Source organism: Bombina bombina, chromosome 8, assembly GCF_027579735.1.
Source record: "Bombina bombina isolate aBomBom1 chromosome 8, aBomBom1.pri, whole genome shotgun sequence".
In the NCBI taxonomy this organism is placed as follows: Eukaryota; Metazoa; Chordata; class Amphibia; order Anura; family Bombinatoridae; genus Bombina; species Bombina bombina.
Genome location: NC_069506.1, coordinates 25,178,489 through 25,197,836, shown reverse-complemented (window position 1 = coordinate 25,197,836; position 19,348 = coordinate 25,178,489). Strand labels below are relative to the sequence as shown.

Genomic DNA, 19,348 nt, shown 5'->3' with positions numbered 1-19,348 from the left:
GAAATCTGTCCCTTCAGGGAACTTGCAGATAATCCTTTTTCCAATCCTTCTTGAAGGAAGGATAGAATCTTAGTAATCTTAACCTTGTCCCAAGGGAATCCTTTAGAGTCACACCAACAGATATATTTTTTCCAAATTTTGTGGTAAATCTTTCTAGTTACAGGCTTTCTGGCCTGAACAAGAGTATCGATAACAGAATCTGAGAACCCTCGCTTCGATAAGATCAAGCGTTCAATCTCCAAGCAGTCAGCTGGAGTTAAACCAGGTTCGGATGTTCGAACGGACCCTGAACAAGAAGGTCTCGTCTCAAAGGTAGCTTCCAAGGTGGAGCCGATGACATATTCACCAGATCTGCATACCAAGTCCTGCGTGGCCACGCAGGAGCTATCAAGATCACCGACGCCCTCTCCTGATTGATCCTGGCTACCAGCCTGGGGATGAGAGGAAACGGCGGGAACACATAAGCTAGTTTGAAGGTCCAAGGTGCTACTAGTGCATCCACTAGAGCCGCCTTGGGATCCCTGGATCTGGACCCGTAGCAAGGAACTTTGAAGTTCTGACGAGAGGCCATCAGATCCATGTCTGGAATGCCCCACAGCTGAGTGACTTGGGCAAAGATTTCCGGATGGAGTTCCCACTCCCCCGGATGCAATGTCTGACGACTCAGAAAATCCGCTTCCCAATTTTCCACTCCTGGGATGTGGATAGCGGACAGGTGGCAGGAGTGAGACTCCGCCCATAGAATGATTTTGGTCACTTCTTCCATCGCTAGGGAACTCCTTGTTCCCCCCTGATGGTTGATGTACGCAACAGTTGTCATGTTGTCTGATTGAAACCGTATGAACTTGGCCCTCGCTAGCTGAGGCCAAGCCTTGAGAGCATTGAATATCGCTCTCAGTTCCAGAATATTTATCGGTAGAAGAGATTCTTCCCGAGACCAAAGACCCTGAGCTTTCAGGGATCCCCAGACCGCGCCCCAGCCCATCAGACTGGCGTCGGTCGTGACAATGACCCACTCTGGTCTGCGGAATGTCATCCCTTGTGACAGGTTGTCCAGGGACAGCCACCAACGGAGTGAGTCTCTGGTCCTCTGATTTACTTGTATCTTCGGAGACAAGTCTGTATAATCCCCATTCCACTGACTGAGCATGCACAGTTGTAATGGTCTTAGATGAATGCGCGCAAAAGGAACTATGTCCATTGCCGCTACCATCAACCCGATCACTTCCATACACTGAGCTATGGAAAGAAGAGGAACGGAATGAAGTATCCGACAAGAGTCTAGAAGCCTCTGTCAGAAATATCCTCATTTCTAAGGAGTCTATTATTGTTCCCAAGAAGGGAACCCTTGTTGACGGAGATAGAGAACTCTTTTCCACGTTCACTTTCCATCCGTGAGATCTGAGAAAGGCCAGGACTATGTCCGTGTGAGCCTTTGCTTGAGGAAGGGACGACGCTTGAATCAGAATGTCGTCCAAGTAAGGTACTACAGCAATGCCCCTTGGTCTTAGCACAGCTAGAAGGGACCCTAGTACCTTTGTGAAAATCCTTGGAGCAGTGGCTAATCCGAAAGGAAGCGCCACAAACTGGTAATGCTTGTCCAGGAATGCGAACCTTAGGAACCGATGATGTTCCTTGTGGATAGGAATATGTAGATACGCATCCTTTAAATCCACCGTGGTCATGAATTGACCTTCCTGGATGGAAGGAAGAATAGTTCGAATGGTTTCCATCTTGAACGATGGAACCTTGAGAAACTTGTTTAAGATCTTGAGATCTAAGATTGGTCTGAACGTTCCCTCTTTTTTGGGAACTATGAACAGATTGGAGTAGAACCCCATCCCTTGTTCTCTTAATGGAACAGGACGAATCACTCCCATTTTTAACAGGTCTTCTACACAATGTAAGAATGCCTGTCTTTTTATGTGGTCTGAAGACAACTGAGACCTGTGGAACCTCCCCCTTGGGGGAAGCCCCTTGAATTCCAGAAGATAACCTTGGGAGACTATTTCTAGCGCCCAAGGATCCAGAACATCTCTTGCCCAAGCCTGAGCGAAGAGAGAGAGTCTGCCCCCCACCAGATCCGGTCCCGGATCGGGGGCCAACATTTCATGCTGTCTTGGTAGCAGTGGCAGGTTTCTTGGCCTGCTTTCCCTTGTTCCAGCCTTGCATTGGTCTCCAAGCTGGCTTGGCTTGAGAAGTATTACCCTCTTGCTTAGAGGACGTAGCACTTTGGGCTGGTCCGTTTCTACGAAAGGGACGAAAATTAGGTTTATTTTTTGCCTTGAAAGGCCGATCCTGAGGAAGGGCGTGGCCCTTACCCCCAGTGATATCAGAGATAATCTCTTTCAAGTCAGGGCCAAACATCGTTTTCCCCTTGAAAGGAATGTTAAGTAGCTTGTTCTTGGAAGACGCATCAGCCGACCAAGATTTCAACCAAAGCGCTCTGCGCGCCACAATAGCAAACCCAGAATTCTTAGCCGCTAACCTAGCCAATTGCAAAGTGGCGTCTAGGGTAAAAGAATTAGCCAATTTGAGAGCATTGATTCTGTCCATAATCTCCTCATAAGGAGGAGAATCACTATCGACCGCCTTTATCAGCTCATCGAACCAGAAACATGCGGCTGTAGCGACAGGGACAACGCATGAAATTGGTTGTAGAAGGTAACCCTGCTGAACAAACATCTTTTTAAGCAAACCTTCTAATTTTTTATCCATAGGATCTTTGAAAGCACAACTATCCTCTATGGGTATAGTGGTGCGTTTGTTTAAAGTGGAAACCGCTCCCTCGACCTTGGGGACTGTCTGCCATAAGTCCTTTCTGGGGTCGACCATAGGAAACAATTTTTTAAATATGGGGGGAGGGACGAAAGGAATACCGGGCCTTTCCCATTCTTTATTAACAATGTCCGCCACCCGCTTGGGTATAGGAAAAGCTTCTGGGAGCCCCGGCACCTCTAGGAACTTGTCCATTTTACATAGTTTCTCTGGGATGACCAACTTGTCACAATCATCCAGAGTGGATAATACCTCCTTAAGCAGAATGCGGAGATGTTCCAACTTAAATTTAAATGTAATCACATCAGGTTCAGCTTGTTGAGAAATGTTCCCTGAATCAGTAATTTCTCCCTCAGACAAAACCTCCCTGGCCCCATCAGACTGGGTTAGGGGCCCTTCAGAAACATTATTATCAGCGTCGTCATGCTCTTCAGTATCTAAAACAGAGCAGTCGCGCTTACGCTGATAAGTGTTCATTTTGGCTAAAATGTTTTTGACAGAATTATCCATTACAGCCGTTAATTGTTGCATAGTAAGGAGTATTGGCGCGCTAGATGTACTAGGGGCCTCCTGAGTGGGCAAGACTCGTGTAGACGAAGGAGGGAATGATGCAGTACCATGCTTACTCCCCTCACTTGAGGAATCATCTTGGGCATCATTGTCATTGTCACATAAATCACATTTATTTAAATGAATAGGAATTCTGGCTTCCCCACATTCAGAACACAGTCTATCTGGTAGTTCAGACATGTTAAACAGGCATAAACTTGATAACAAAGTACAAAAAACGTTTTAAAATAAAACCGTTACTGTCACTTTAAATTTTAAACTGAACACACTTTATTACTGCAATTGCGAAAAAACATGAAGGAATTGTTCAAAATTCACCAAATTTTCACCACAGTGTCTTAAAGCCTTAAAAGTATTGCACACCAAATTTGGAAGCTTTAACCCTTAAAATAACGGAACCGGAGCCGTTTTGAACTTTAACCCCTTTACAGTCCCTGGTATCTGCTTTGCTGAGACCCAACCAAGCCCAAAGGGGAATACGATACCAAATGACGCCTTCAGAAAGTCTTTTCTAAGTATCAGAGCTCCTCTCACATGCGACTGCATGCCATGCCTCTCAAAAACAAGTGCGCAACACCGGCGCGAAAATGAGGCTCTGCCTATGCTTTGGGAAAGCCCCTAAAGAATAAGGTGTCTAAAACAGTGCCTGCCGATATTATTATATCAAAATACCCAAATAAAATGATTCCTCAAGGCTAAATATGTGTTAATAATGAATCGATTTAGCCCAGAAAAAGTCTACAGTCTTAATAAGCCCTTGTGAAGCCCTTATTTACGATCGTAATAAACATGGCTTACCGGATCCCATAGGGAAAATGACAGCTACCAGCATTACATCGTCTTGTTAGAATGTGTCATACCTCAAGCAGCAAGAGACTGCTCACTGTTCCCCCAACTGAAGTTAATTGCTCTCAACAGTCCTGTGTGGAACAGCCATGGATTTTAGTGACGGTTGCTAAAATCATTTTCCTCATACAAACAGAAATCTTCATCTCTTTTCTGTTTCTGAGTAAATAGTACATACCAGCACTATTTCAAAATAACAAACTCTTGATTGAATAATAAAAACTACAGTTAAACACTAAAAAACTCTAAGCCATCTCCGTGGAGATGTTGCCTGTACAACGGCAAAGAGAATGACTGGGGTAGGCGGAGCCTAGGAGGGATCATGTGACCAGCTTTGCTGGGCTCTTTGCCATTTCCTGTTGGGGAAGAGAATATCCCACAAGTAAGGATGACGCCGTGGACCGGACACACCTATGTTGGAGAAATTTTATTTATGCATATGGGCAGTAAGGAAAGTGACATCACACATACAATGTTATTCATGCACATGGGCGGTAAGGGAAGTGACATCACACACACAAAATTTTATTCATGCACATGGGCGGTAAGGGAAGTAACATCTCACACACACACTTTAAATAGTGCACATGGTTTATGCAAGTGCACCGCACGGTGTCCACAACATAATTACGGCAGTACAGAAGCGTGAAAATGGGTTGTTTAGGAAAAAATTATAAAGTCATTTGTTTAAGATAGTAAATTGCATTTTCATGCTACAGACTATAAGGACTATAAAGTTCACTTTAGACACAGTGTTTTATGTATGTGGGTTTGATGAAGACAAAAGGAGAATAAACGGTTTGTTGGACAGCAGCCACATCGTAGGGCTGAATCTATATGATAACATCTTGAAGGGGGTAGGCTAGTAGAATTAGTCACATTAGGGTCTTATGAGTTGAAAGTAATCGTGTTCGCATGAGTGCAATTTAATTTATTGCGCGTCGGGAAAGTGCAACTTCAGAGTTCTGGTTAACTGTTACACTCGACTACAAATTTTAAAAAAAAACCCCATCAAAAAAAATACATTTAAAAGTTCAGTTACACTTATAATAAACACTAATAAAAAATATTTAAAATAAAATTTCATTAAAAAGTTATAAGGCTCAAAGATATGATATATATATATATATATATATATATATATATATATATATATATATATATATATATATATATATATATATATATATATATATATATATATACATACATACATACATACATACACATACATACATATACACACACATACATATGTATTTATACGTGTATCTATGTATTTACAGACATATACACACACAAATACAGATTTATATCATCAAAAAAGGCAAACCATCCAGTTCTGTTAGATTAAAAAGTCCAACTTTAATGGCCAAATTTAAAAAGTATAACAGACATCAGTAGCAAGCGTCTGACATGTTTTCGGCCTGGGGCCTTACTCATAGACATAAGCTTGGTAAAAATACCGCCATATTTAAAACCAATACTGACATACTATTGGATACTAGTGATTACAACGTTATGCATTACAGCCGAGTTGTTTAACACATATTGCGAATTGTGGATACATTGTATTGACATCACAAATATAAAGTAATATAATAGCAATTGAAATACTATATCATGTAGAAATAGATGTATGACCCAAAATATTGCATTATATAACATATAGCATATTTCTATTTTTGAGAGGTAAAAAACAGACAGACAATAGTAATACAAATATGTCAAATATTGCAAAAGGATTCTTTTCACCTAATACAAGGTAGTTAGCAAAAGATTGCGAGGTTCCAGTTTATGGATACTAACTACGCAACTTTGAAAATTAAATAGAAAATAATGTACATTTGTATTGTAGTTTATAACCTCATTATTGCTATATTGTTTGTTTAGGATAATAACTGACATTTGAATATAAAATAAAAATACGAATACGAGTGAGTCTCCCCTTTATTACCATATCATAATGGATACAAAACAGTGTCTCCAGATATTTGTGTACTATTGAGGATAAATAATCAACAACCGATAAGGAACATAGAGAAGACTGACTACAATCAGGAGAGTACACAGCAAGAAAATTATATTGTGATACATCAAAAAAATCTTATATATGGGGGCGGAGCCTGGAGAGCCCGAGAATGGCCGCACAATTTGTCTGCTCTGACTCTGGTTGCACTATTAATGCTTCTAATTGCTACTTATTGCTGTGATGAACCCGGTAAAGCTACTCCAGTTTACCCTGGACTTTGGTCTAATAGAAGCTGAAGCTAATTTTCAATATAGGGTGTCACTTCTTTAACTTAGAACCGGAGTTTCATTTTGATTCTACAGGAGCGGTGGCCATTTTAAAGACCTCGTGGCTGCAACAGTTCCCATCCACGTCCAGGCTTCCTATCTATGAGGGTTATACCATCACTAAGACCCCCCGGCGGATACCCTGAGGGGGCCTGTCGTTAGGACGCAGTGTCACCTCACTAATCACTGCAGTACCACCAATTTGAAACAGCCTGTATCCGAACAGAAGGAGTTTTCTCTATGTCGATCTAACAGATGCTCATAGATAACCGGCTATGGAGTTCCCTATAAGTTTCTGGGAGGACCTGCAAGACATGTTTATTGCCCACTATGCCGCTTTGGGAGATGCGCTTGGCATGACACTTGGGAACAGTGACAGTGGCTCCTCATACGATGTCAAACAGACTGCACCTATTGGTGTGGAGGGCGGGAGTGATGGCGCCTTGGGGCCCCGGTGTCAGTACTATGCTCTTAACATTTCAGCACGAGCAAGACGCAGACCCAATGCGACTCAAAGATAGAGGTGAGCCGTTCCACTGTTTTGCCGCTACACCATCCTACAATTGTAACAGAGCTCTGGCCAGTAGAACTGCTAAAAAGAGAAAGTAAAGGGCACAACGCTGATCAGTCTGGAGGGCTGCACCCGAACTGTTTCAATTTGGCACTGCTATTCATTTTTCCCTTACAGGCTGCAATTATGTCAGTTGGGCTTATGTTATGGCTGCAGCCTTTGTATCATCCAGTTTGGGACCCTGGAGGACAGTTGACCGAGAGAGCAGAAGCCTGTACCTAGTACAGCAGTTCCATACAGTATCAGCATGTGGTTACTGGAGCTAAGTTGAGACACTGACATTCCTTTTCCCTTTCAGCGCCGGGCTGCTCTGTGAGCATACAGACATTTAGTGGCATAGCTATTGCTCTATTTTCTGCGTGTTTCCAGTGCAGTACCATTTTCTCAAACTGTATATTTGCATAGTGCTCATGTTTCAACACGGATGATTTATCTAGTGTTTGCAGGTCCCTTTACACTGCATTGTTTTGTTCACTTTAACCATATACTGCCTAACCATGTGCTTTGAAATACTGCATTATCCTCTATTGTTTGTATAAAGCTGCCAAGTTTAGTACTTTAGCACTATATTGCATGCATGTTTCTGTTGCAGCCTCATTCTGACAGGGTATTTCTGTAGCACATATCTAACCATTCTCAGATCATCTGCTGTAGGTCCCCTACATTTATTGTTTTTTCTTTTTGTACAATTTATTTATTGCTGGACAATATATGCTTAGGTCTGCCCTTACTCTAAATGCTCTCCCATTAACCCCCTCCTTAACTGCCTATAGGAATCATATCCAGCCACCTCTAAACATATACCTTTGAAAGCCCCACAGCCTTTATACCTTCCATATATTAACATAATAGCTCTTAGTGGTGTCTTGCTGCCAGCGGCCGGGGGATACCTAACTTCTCAGTTTTTTTTTTTTTTTTTATTATTAGTCTTTTGCAAAGGTTAAGGTTGGTATGACAGTAATACTACCATTCCTTAATGGGAGGCAGAATTTTTTCTTTCTTTTTGATATGTCCACGTGGGATCTCCCCTTATTTATATGCAGACGGTACTTATATCTGGTTATGGCCTAGCGACATCTCATTAGGAGCAGTTTTCTTTGGTTCATATTAAGCCCCCTTATATTTCCCAATCCATATATATCGCTGTAACCTCCAAGTGAGGGTAGTCTTATATTCTACTCAGCACTCTCAATAGTATGTTTAGACGACACGCACAGCGGAGTCCTTCCTATATTCTTTTCTCTAACGGCATATCACCCCATTAAACTGTTATATGTTGAAAAGCATTGGCTTCTTACCTCCCAACCCTTAAAATACATATATACATAGTCGGAATCTCCAAATATTATGTAGTTTTATATTCCATCCAACATTTAAATGGTACACTCTGGTCACTCGCAAATTACTACACGGGAAAATTTTAATAGTTAACAGTTATAGCATTCTCCTACATTTCTAAAAAAGAGGTTCACATTTAAAGATTCAAAAGTGGTCTTTTATGTTTGAAATAGCCCCCTATATATGATTATATACCATTGGCTGAGGTCCAAGAGTGGCCTCTGTTACCGTCTAGGGAGCATACAGAGTTCTAGGCATTGTAATTTCATAACGTTATTTTGAAATATTTTTATCAGATATACATTGTGTCTCTATTCAAACCTCTGTTATAAGCTATCTGTTATTTCCTATTGTAATGCTTTGTTTATTATACTCTATGTATGCCTATTCTAAACCTCAATAAAAAATATATAAAAAAAAAAAAAAAAATCTTATATATGGGTGCACAAGGACTTAATCAAATTTCCAAATAGATGGAATATAACACACAATCCAATAATTCATGTATGACATTGAAGTAGTAAGAACGAATATATGATTATAAATGCAGTACAATAATTATAGCACATGCTAAAATAAGCATTATGTGGATACTAAGCTGAAATACTAAATTTGTCCAAATTCTGCATTTAAAATTCATATATTATTCCCAAAAGTTCACAACATCATACACAGAATTATATCCATTAGAAATACGTGATTCGAGAGTAAAAATCCAGTAAGCTTCTTGTTTCAGTAGAATTTTATTAATATCACCACCTCGTGGGGGTACTTTTACCTGCTTAATTACCATCCATTTGAAAGTCAAATTTGTACTGTCATGTCTTTGTATAAAATGTTTAGCCATTTCTGAACAGGGGTCTGATCTTTTTATATCTGACAGATGTTGTCTAATTCTTTCCCTGACTAAACTCCTGCGGATGTGGTGTGGATCCGCAGTCAAGTGAACAGCTCAAGTTACTTTCAGAAGAGGGTACATCTTTGTTAAGATTTGTTTCATTTCATACAAAGCCGGAGCCTTAACACTGATGCATCAGCTGGGACATTGTTTGGCCAATTAGGAACGTCCCTTGATATCTGTGGCAGAGAAGCACTCCTCCTCTGATACGTCACATTGGTGTATTCACGCCCAGAGAGGGTGGGAGAGGACAAGCGTTTGTATGAACGTCATAACATCAGATACAAGATTAAGAAAAGTGCAAATTTACCTCTTGATGTACTTTGCCTATGACCTGAAGTGCAGTTTGATCTGCGGTCGATCTTTATATTGGAAAGAGACTGCTCGTAAAGTACATAGTGCGTTTATTTACGGAACTTTAGTGCAGTTGAATCTGTGGTCCCAATCTATACTTACTATGCTCGTCTACGTTTCACATGTAATACGTTTACCTGTATGACCTAAAGTTGGTTTATATATTGCTAACTGGTATATGTTCAATGTGGTTTATGTATCAGTACAAATGCAGACCTCTGTTGGTATTTCTTACCGTATTTAGTTATATGTACTGTACATTACGATGTCTCTCTATATGTATATATTCTGTGTTGTAATATGTCTTCATTCAATGCTGTACAGCGTAATTGGGTGAACACCATTTGATATTTTGAAAGTTAATTAAACTGATGTATAAGCCTATTTTGTGTGCTGTTTTCGTTCCCTTCTTTTCAGGACATTATTATATGTCCTATGTGTGTGTGTATATAATATATACATACATATATATATATATATTTATTATATACACACACACATATTATATATACACACACACATACATATACACATATATATATATATATACACACACATACATACATATATATATATATATATATATATACACACACATATATATATATATATATATATATATATATACACACACACACACACACATACATACCGGTATATATATGCAAAAGCATTGGAGCCCTTTGCAGTTAAGAAGCTGAAAACATGTGAAAGCATATTTATGCAATGTTCATATTTATTAAAAAAATGTAACTATGTATTTCACATTCCAATGTTCTTCACATAGGGGAATATGTTCTAAGTTTTAATAAATAGATATTCTACATTAAAGTCTATGGGGGAATATGTTAACGCGGTTGTGATATTTAAACTTCCACTTTTTGTGTGCGTCGTGTTAGCGCTCGTGTGAAATTTTTTTACTTTTAACTTCTAATATGCACAAAACCTGACGCGCGTAAAAAGCCTTTGTTAAGCGAAATGAATGTGCGAGCGTGAGGGCAAAGTACCGCTCTACTCGTAATCTAGCCCTAAGACTCGTAACAATGGAGAATCAATGGGAATAAAGCAGGTGGTTTTATAGTGTTTATACCACTTTATATTTATATAATTAAGCTGCGGACAGACAGCTATTCTGCCTTAGAAAAAATGTAGATATTTATTCTTCTGTATCCACTTCCAAATATTTGTAATAAAAAAGGAAAGTGAAGAAAATAGTTCCGTACCTGGCAAGGACCTGATGAACGCAGACACGTCTTCCACGTTCCACTTGGTGGGGTCGCTGGGTAGGAAGTTATGGTTCAGTTCCAGCAGGTCTGTACCGGGTAAGGAAGGAAGTTCCAGGTCTCTCTCACTTTGTCTCTGTTGGGACAGTGAAGAACTGGCAGAAAGAGGGGAGAGCGGCTCCTCATAGCTTGAGTTATCTGAGCACCGGCTGGAGTCCTCCTGGCTGTTGATGTGTTTCAGTGCAGAGGAAGTGGATAAAGGCACAGCGCTCAGAGGGGTGATGGATCCTGGAATCTGTACAGACACAAAAAAAAATTACAGAACAATGTACCCACAACCAGCTGCAGCCTTTATAGCTGAATATACATGCTTTTATATTTGTTAGAGCCAGTCAATTTATCACTTGCAGGCCTGTAATGATTTGTACGACTACCACTTCTGATTGGGTGACCGGCAGCTTATCGGGATCAACAAGAGTAACTACACATTAGTAATGCCATTAGTACCCCTGTTTTCGTTTCAAGAGTGACTATGTGTTTAAACCCCATTGCAGGGTTTTAACACATAGCATTGCAAGGTCGCTAGTGATACAATTATACGATCTAACTGATTAGAAACATTTTTCACCATAATGGTCTCTAAAAATAATATTACACATACAGTGTACTACCCTTCTGATGGACAGTGTGTATATATATATATATATATATATATATATATATATATATATATATATATATACACACACACACACACACACACAGGCCATTTTTCAGAGAATATGAATAACACAAAAACTTTTCTTTCACTCATGGTTAGTGTTTGGCTGAAACCATTTATTTTCAATCAACTGTGTTTACTCTTGAAATCATAATGACAACTGAGAATCATTCATGCTGCATAAATAAAATTAGTTTTTTCAGGTGCTTGTAACTCTGAATTTCATGAATTAATTTCATTGAAATTTGGCGGCTTTGTTGGTACCCTCTGTAACTTGAAATGCTTAGAAATATAAAAAAAAATTATTTGAAAATATTTTGAGGAAATGAATAGTCAAAGAAATAGAAAAGTTTCCTAAATTTCAATTTTCAACTAGTAGAACCAAACTGATGAGAAAATAAATCAAGACGTGTTGAGTAGTGGGCACCAGAAGTTTCTGGGAGTTGTGAGAAGTCCCATATATTGATTTGTACGGAAGGCAGCAAGTACTTGCTAAGGTGTCCTAATGCATTTATAAAGGTTCAATCATATACCTGTTTCTTTGGGTCTGTACTGGCACTCTGTAAGACGCCTTTCCTTGATCTCCTCCTCCCATGTTTGGGACCTCCCGGTTTCTGCAACTTGCTGCGATCAGGGTGAAATAGCCCTACCCGTTTGGTGCAACCTACGTTATATCTAAGAGAACAAAATAATGTAGTAATACAGGTTTTGACAAATTTGTTTATTAACACTAAAAAGGGAACATATTGTTATTTTGTGATTCAACCAGAATATACAATTTAAAAAAACAACTTTCCAATTTACTTTTATTATCTAGTATGCTTCCTTCATTTGGTATCCTTTGTTGAAAAGCATACCTAGGTAGGCTCAGGAGCAGCAATTAATTACTTGGAGCTAGCTGGTGATTGGTAGCTGCACATATATGACTCTTATCATTGGCTTACCCAATACATTTTGAGTTTCATGTTCGTTTAAGAGCCACCCAGAATACTCAAACACATTTTTAGGAGCCAATGAATTACTAGAGATAAGGAACTTTATTTTACCAGTCTGGACCTTGCACACTCACATACAAAAGATCTAATCAGCTTTATGGTTCATCCGACTATGAAAATAGAGCCAGTGGGTATTTGTCATTATTAAAACAACCAACTATTTATTAACCATATCAAGCCCACAATTTCCAAACTTCTTTGGCTCGCAGAAACAAAGGAATAAGCACAGCATGCACCCCAAATGTGCTCCCCATCAGTATTACTTAAATCATCAGCATAATGATTATGTTAGGACAGAAATATGCAACGTGAGCAGCCAATGAATGATGCTCATGTCTTGTACAACTGGAGGGGGACAATAAGGTGTAGACACTGGTTGGAAACCCTTGATCTATATGCCTATAAATCCTTAGTGAGATGAATGGCACAGAACAAAACAAAACCCTGATATTTTTGCAACACAGTGCAGGTTAGGTGTTTTAGCTACTCAAAAAGGTTACTCTAAATCACCTTGGCCCATCCAGAGGTTTTGGAACTACATATCCCATGATTCTCAGCTCTGAACATCATGGGAAATGCTGGCTGAGCAACATGGGAAATGTAGTTCCAAAACCTCTTGAGCTCCAACGTTGAGCACCCCTGCTCTAAATAAACTCAAGTGATACCAGACAGCTTTCCATAGAGAAGATACGCAAGAATGTAGGGCTAATACCCTATGTATTTAAGTGTATCCATATATCACACAAAACAAAGATATATTACAACAAGAAGTCATGTTTTGAAGCAGGATAATAAAAAACAGAATTTATGTTTACCTGATAAATTTCTTTCTCCAACGGTGTGTCCGGTCCACGGCGTCATCCTTACTTGTGGGATATTCTCTTCCCCAACAGGAAATGGCAAAGAGCCCAGCAAAGCTGGTCACATGATCCCTCCTAGGCTCCGCCTACCCCAGTCATTCGACCGACGTTAAGGAGGAATAATAGCATAGGAGAAACCATATGGTACCGTGGTGACTGTAGTTAAAGAAAATAAATTATCAGACCTGATTAAAAAACCAGGGCGGGCCGTGGACCGGACACACCGTTGGAGAAAGAAATTTATCAGGTAAACATAAATTCTGTTTTCTCCAACATAGGTGTGTCCGGTCCACGGCGTCATCCTTACTTGTGGGAACCAATACCAAAGCTTTAGGACACGGATGAAGGGAGGGAGCAAATCAGGTCACCTAAATGGAAGGCACCACGGCTTGCAAAACCTTTCTCCCAAAAATAGCCTCAGAAGAAGCAAAAGTATCAAACTTGTAAAATTTGGTAAAAGTGTGCAGTGAAGACCAAGTCGCTGCCCTACATATCTGATCAACAGAAGCCTCGTTCTTGAAGGCCCATGTGGAAGCCACAGCCCTAGTGGAATGAGCCGTGATTCTTTCGGGAGGCTGCCGTCCGGCAGTCTCGTAAGCCAATCTGATGATGCTTTTAATCCAAAAAGAGAGAGAGGTAGAAGTTGCTTTTTGACCTCTCCTTTTACCTGAATAAACAACAAACAGGGAAGATGTTTGTCTAAAATCCTTTGTAGCATCTAAATAGAATTTTAGAGCGCGAACAACATCCAAATTGTGCAACAAGCGTTCCTTCTTTGAAACTGGTTTCGGACACAGAGAAGGTACGATAATCTCCTGGTTAATGTTTTTGTTAGAAACAACTTTTGGAAGAAAACCAGGTTTAGTACGTAAAACCACCTTATCTGCATGGAACACCAGATAAGGAGGAGAACACTGCAGAGCAGATAATTCTGAAACTCTTCTAGCAGAAGAAATTGCAACTAAAAACAAAACTTTCCAAGATAATAACTTAATATCAACGGAATGTAAGGGTTCAAACGGAACCCCCTGAAGAACTGAAAGAACTAGATTGAGACTCCAAGGAGGAGTCAAAGGTTTGTAAACAGGCTTGATTCTAACCAGAGCCTGAACAAAGGCTTGAACATCTGGCACAGCTGCCAGTTTTTTGTGAAGTAACACCGACAAGGCAGAAATCTGTCCCTTCAGGGAACTTGCCGATAATCCTTTTTCCAATCCTTCTTGAAGGAAGGATAGAATCCTAGGAATCTTAACCTTGTCCCAAGGGAATCCTTTAGATTCACACCAACAGATATATTTTTTCCAAATTTTGTGGTAAATCTTTCTAGTTACAGGCTTTCTGGCCTGAACAAGAGTATCGATAACAGAATCTGAGAAACCTCGCTTCGATAAAATCAAGCGTTCAATCTCCAAGCAGTCAGCTGGAGTGAAACCAGATTCGGATGTTCGAACGGACCCTGAACAAGAAGGTCTCGTCTCAAAGGTAGCTTCCAAGGTGGAGCCGATGACATATTCACCAGATCTGCATACCAAGTCCTGCGTGGCCACGCAGGAGCTATCAAGATCACCGACGCCCTCTCCTGATTGATCCTGGCTACCAGCCTGGGGATGAGAGGAAACGGCGGGAACACATAAGCTAGTTTGAAGGTCCAAGGTGCTACTAGTGCATCCACTAGAGCCGCCTTGGGATCCCTGGATCTGGACCCGTAGCAAGGAACTTTGAAGTTCTGACGAGAGGCCATCAGATCCATGTCTGGAATGCCCCAAAGTTGAGTGACTTGGGCAAAGATTTCCGGATGGAGTTCCCACTCCCCCGGATGCAATGTCTGACGACTCAGAAAATCCGCTTCCCAATTTTCCACTCCCGGGATGTGGATAGCAGACAGGTGGCAGGAGTGAGACTCCGCCCATAGAATAATCTTGGTCACTTCTTCCATCGCTAGGGAACTCCTTGTTCCCCCCTGATGGTTGATGTACGCAACAGTCGTCATGTTGTCTGATTGAAACCGTATGAACTTGGTCCCCGCTAGCTGAGGCCAAGCCTTGAGAGCCTTGAATATCGCTCTCAGTTCCAGAATATTTATCGGTAGAAGAGATTCTTCCCGAGACCAAAGACCCTGAGCTTTCAGGGATCCCCAGACCGCGCCCCAGCCCATCAGACTGGCGTCGGTCGTGACAATGACCCACTCTGGTCTGTGGAATGTCATCCCTCGTGACAGGTTGTCCAGGGACAGCCACCAACGGAGTGAGTCTCTGGTCCTCTGATTTACTTGTATCTTTGGAGACAAGTCTGTATAGTCCCCATTCCACTGACTGAGCATGCACAGTTGTAATGGTCTTAGATGAATGCGCGCAAAAGGAACTATGTCCATTGTCGCTACCATCAACCCGATCACTTCCATGCACTGAGCTACGGAAGGAAGAGGAACGGAATGAAGTATTCGACAAGAGTCCAGAAGCTTTGTCTTTCTGGCCTCTGTTAGAAAAATCCTCATTTCTGAGGAGTCTATAATTGTTCCCAAGAAGGGAACCCTTGTTGACGGGGATAGAGAACTCTTTTCCACGTTCACTTTCCAGCCGTGCGATCTGAGAAAGGCCAGGACGATGTCCGTGTGAGCCTTTGCTCGAGGGAGGGACGACGCTTGAATCAGAATGTCGTCCAGGTAAGGTACAACTGCAATGCCCCTTGGTCTTAGCACAGCTAGAAGGGACCCTAGTACCTTTGTGAAAATCCTTGGAGCAGTGGCTAATCCGAAAGGAAGCGCCACGAACTGGTAATGTTTGTCCAGGAATGCAAACCTTAGGAACCGATGATGTTCCTTGTGGATAGGAATATGTAGATACGCATCCTTTAAATCCACCGTGGTCATGAATTGACCTTCCTGGATGGAAGGAAGGATAGTTCGAATGGTTTCCATCTTGAAAGATGGGACCTTGAGAAATTTGTTTAAGATCTTGAGATCTAGGATTGGTCTGAACGTTCCCTCTTTTTTGGGAACTATGAACAGATTGGAGTAGAACCCCATCCCTTGTTCTCTCAATGGAACAGGATGAATCACTCCCATTTTTAACAGGTCTTCTACACAATGTAAGAACGCCTGTCTTTTTATGTGGTCTGAAGACAACTGAGACCTGTGGAACCTTCCCCTTGGGGGAAGTCCCTTGAATTCCAGAAGATAACCCTGGGAGACTATTTCTAGCGCCCAAGGATCCAGAACATCTCTTGCCCAAGCCTGAGCGAAGAGAGAGAGTCTGCCCCCCACCAGATCCGGTCCCGGATCGGGGGCCGATATTTCATGCTGTCTTGGTAGCAGTGGCAGGTTTCTTTGCCTGCTTTCCCTTGTTCCAGCCTTGCATTGGTCTCCAAGCTGGCTTGGCCTGAGAAGTATTACCCTCTTGCTTAGAGGACGTAGCACCTTGGGCTGGTCCGTTTTTACGAAAGGGACGAAAATTAGGTCTATTTTTTGCCTTGAAAGGCCGATCCTGAGGAAGGGCATGGCCCTTACCCCCAGTGATATCAGAGATAATCTCTTTCAAGTCAGGACCAAACAGCGTTTTCCCCTTGAAAGGAATGTTTAGTAGCTTGTTCTTGGAAGACGCATCAGCCGACCAAGATTTCAACCAAAGCGCTCTGCGCGCCACAATAGCAACCCAGAATTCTTAGCCGCTAACTTAGCCAATTGCAAAGAGGCGTCTAGAGTGAAAGAATTAGCCAATTTGAGAGCATTGACTCTGTCCATAATCTCCTCATAAGGAGGAGAGTCACTATCGAGCACCTTAATCAGTTCATCAAACCAGAAATATGCGGCTGTAGTGACAGGGACAATGCATGAAATGGGTTGTAGAAGGTAACCCTGCTGAACAAACATCTTTTTAAGCAAACCTTCTAATTTTTTATCCATAGGATCTTTGAAAGCACAACTATCCTCTATGGGAATAGTGGTGCGTTTGTTTAAAGTAGAAACCGCTCCCTCGACCTTGGGGACTGACTGCCATAAGTCCTTTCTGGGGTCGACCATAGGAAACAATTTTTTAAATATGGGGGGAGGGACGAAAGGAATACCGGGCCTTTCCCATTCTTTATTAACAATGTCCGCCACCCGCTTGGGTATAGGAAAAGCTTCTGGGAGCCCCGGCACCTCTAGGAACTTGTCCATTTTACATAGTTTCTCTGGGATGACCAAATTTTCACAATCATCCAGAGTGGATAATACCTCCTTAAGCAAAATGCGGAGATGTTCCAATTTAAATTTAAAAGTAATCACATCAGATTCAGCCTGCTGAGAAATGTTCCCTAAATCAGTAATTTCTCCCTCAGACAAAACCTCCCTGGCTCCCTCAGATTGGGTTAGGGGCCCTTCAGAGATATTAATATCAGCGTCGTCATGCTCTTCAGTAACTAAAACAGAGCATCCACGCTTACGCTGACAAGGGTTCATTTTGGCTAAAATGTTTTTGACAGAATTATCCATTACAGCCGTTAATTGTTGCATAGTAAGGAGTATTGGCGCGCTAGATGTACTAGGGGCCTCCTGAGTGGGCAAGACTCGTGTAGACGAAGGAGGGAATGATGCAGTACCATGCTTACTCCCCTCACTTGAGGAATCATCTTGGGCATCATTGTCATTATCACATAAATCACATTTATTTAAATGAATAGGAATTCTGGCTTCCCCACATTCAGAACACAGTCTATCTGGTAGTTCAGACATGTTAAACAGGCATAAACTTGATAAGAAAGTACAAAAAACGTTTTGAAATAAAACCGTTACTGTCACTTTAAATTTTAAACTGAACACACTTTATTACTGCAATTGCGAAAAAACATGAAGGAATTGTTCAAAATTCACCAAACTTTCACCACAGTGTCTTAAAGCCTTGAAAATATTGCACACCAATTTTGGAAGCTTTAACCCTTAAAATAACGGAACCGGAGCCGTTTTAAGCTTTAACCCCTTTACAGTCCCTGGTATCTGCTTTGCTGAGACCCAACCAAACCCAAGGGGAATACGATACCAAATGATGCCTTCAGAAGTCTTTTATCAGTATCAGAGCTCCTCTCACATGCGACTGCATGCCATGCCTTTCAAAAACAAGTGCGCAACACCGGCGCGAAAATGAGACTCTGCCTATGCTTTGGGAAAGCCCCTAAAGAATAAGGTGTCTAAAACAGTGCCTGCCGATATAATTATATCAAAATACCCAGAATAAATGATTCCTCAAGGCTAAATAAGTGTTAATATCAATCGATTTAGCCCAAAAAATGTCTACAGTCTAAATAAGCCCTTGTGAAGCCCTTATTTACAATCGTAATAAACATGGCTTACCGGATCCCATAGGGAAAATGACAGCTTCCAGCATTACATCGTCTTGTTAGAATGTGTCATACCTCAAGCAGCAAAGGACTGCAAACTGTTCCCCCAACTGAAGTTAATGCTCTCAACAGTCCTGTGTGGAACAGCCATGGATTTTAGTTACGGTTGCTAAAATCATTTTCCTCATACAAACAGAATTCTTCATCTCTTTTCTGTTTCTGAGTAAATAGTACGTACCAGCACTATTTGAAAATAACAAACTCTTGATTGAATAATGAAAAACTACAGTTAAACACTAAAAAACTCTAAGCCATCTCCGTGGAGATGTTGCCTGTACAACGGCAAAGAGAATGACTGGGGTAGGCGGAGCCTAGGAGGGATCATGTGACCAGCTTTGCTGGGCTCTTTGCCATTTCCTGTTGGGGAAGAGAATATCCCACAAGTAAGGATGACGCCGTGGACCGGACACACCTATGTTGGAGAAAGGGAGGGAACAAAAAGTGTGAAAGGGAAGACCACAATACAGAGGTGAGGAAGGTTTACCACAAACAAAAAAATGTGGGCTGATGATTGGCCAAGTGT

General features: G+C 41.2%; 1 protein-coding gene across 2 annotated transcripts in view; it reads right to left on the bottom strand.

Moving 5' to 3' along the window:
* PHC2 (polyhomeotic homolog 2) overlaps nucleotides 1-19,348 on the bottom strand; it is a 218,668-nt gene that overhangs the window by 2,615 nt on the left and 196,705 nt on the right. For both annotated transcript variants that reach the window (XM_053690193.1, XM_053690194.1), the window contains 2 exons: nucleotides 12,131-12,272; nucleotides 10,877-11,171 (listed from right to left, as the gene is read on the bottom strand). In XM_053690193.1, coding sequence (XP_053546168.1) covers nucleotides 10,877-11,171; nucleotides 12,131-12,272 — 437 coding nt within the window. The remainder of the gene's footprint in view (nucleotides 1-10,876; nucleotides 11,172-12,130; nucleotides 12,273-19,348) is intronic.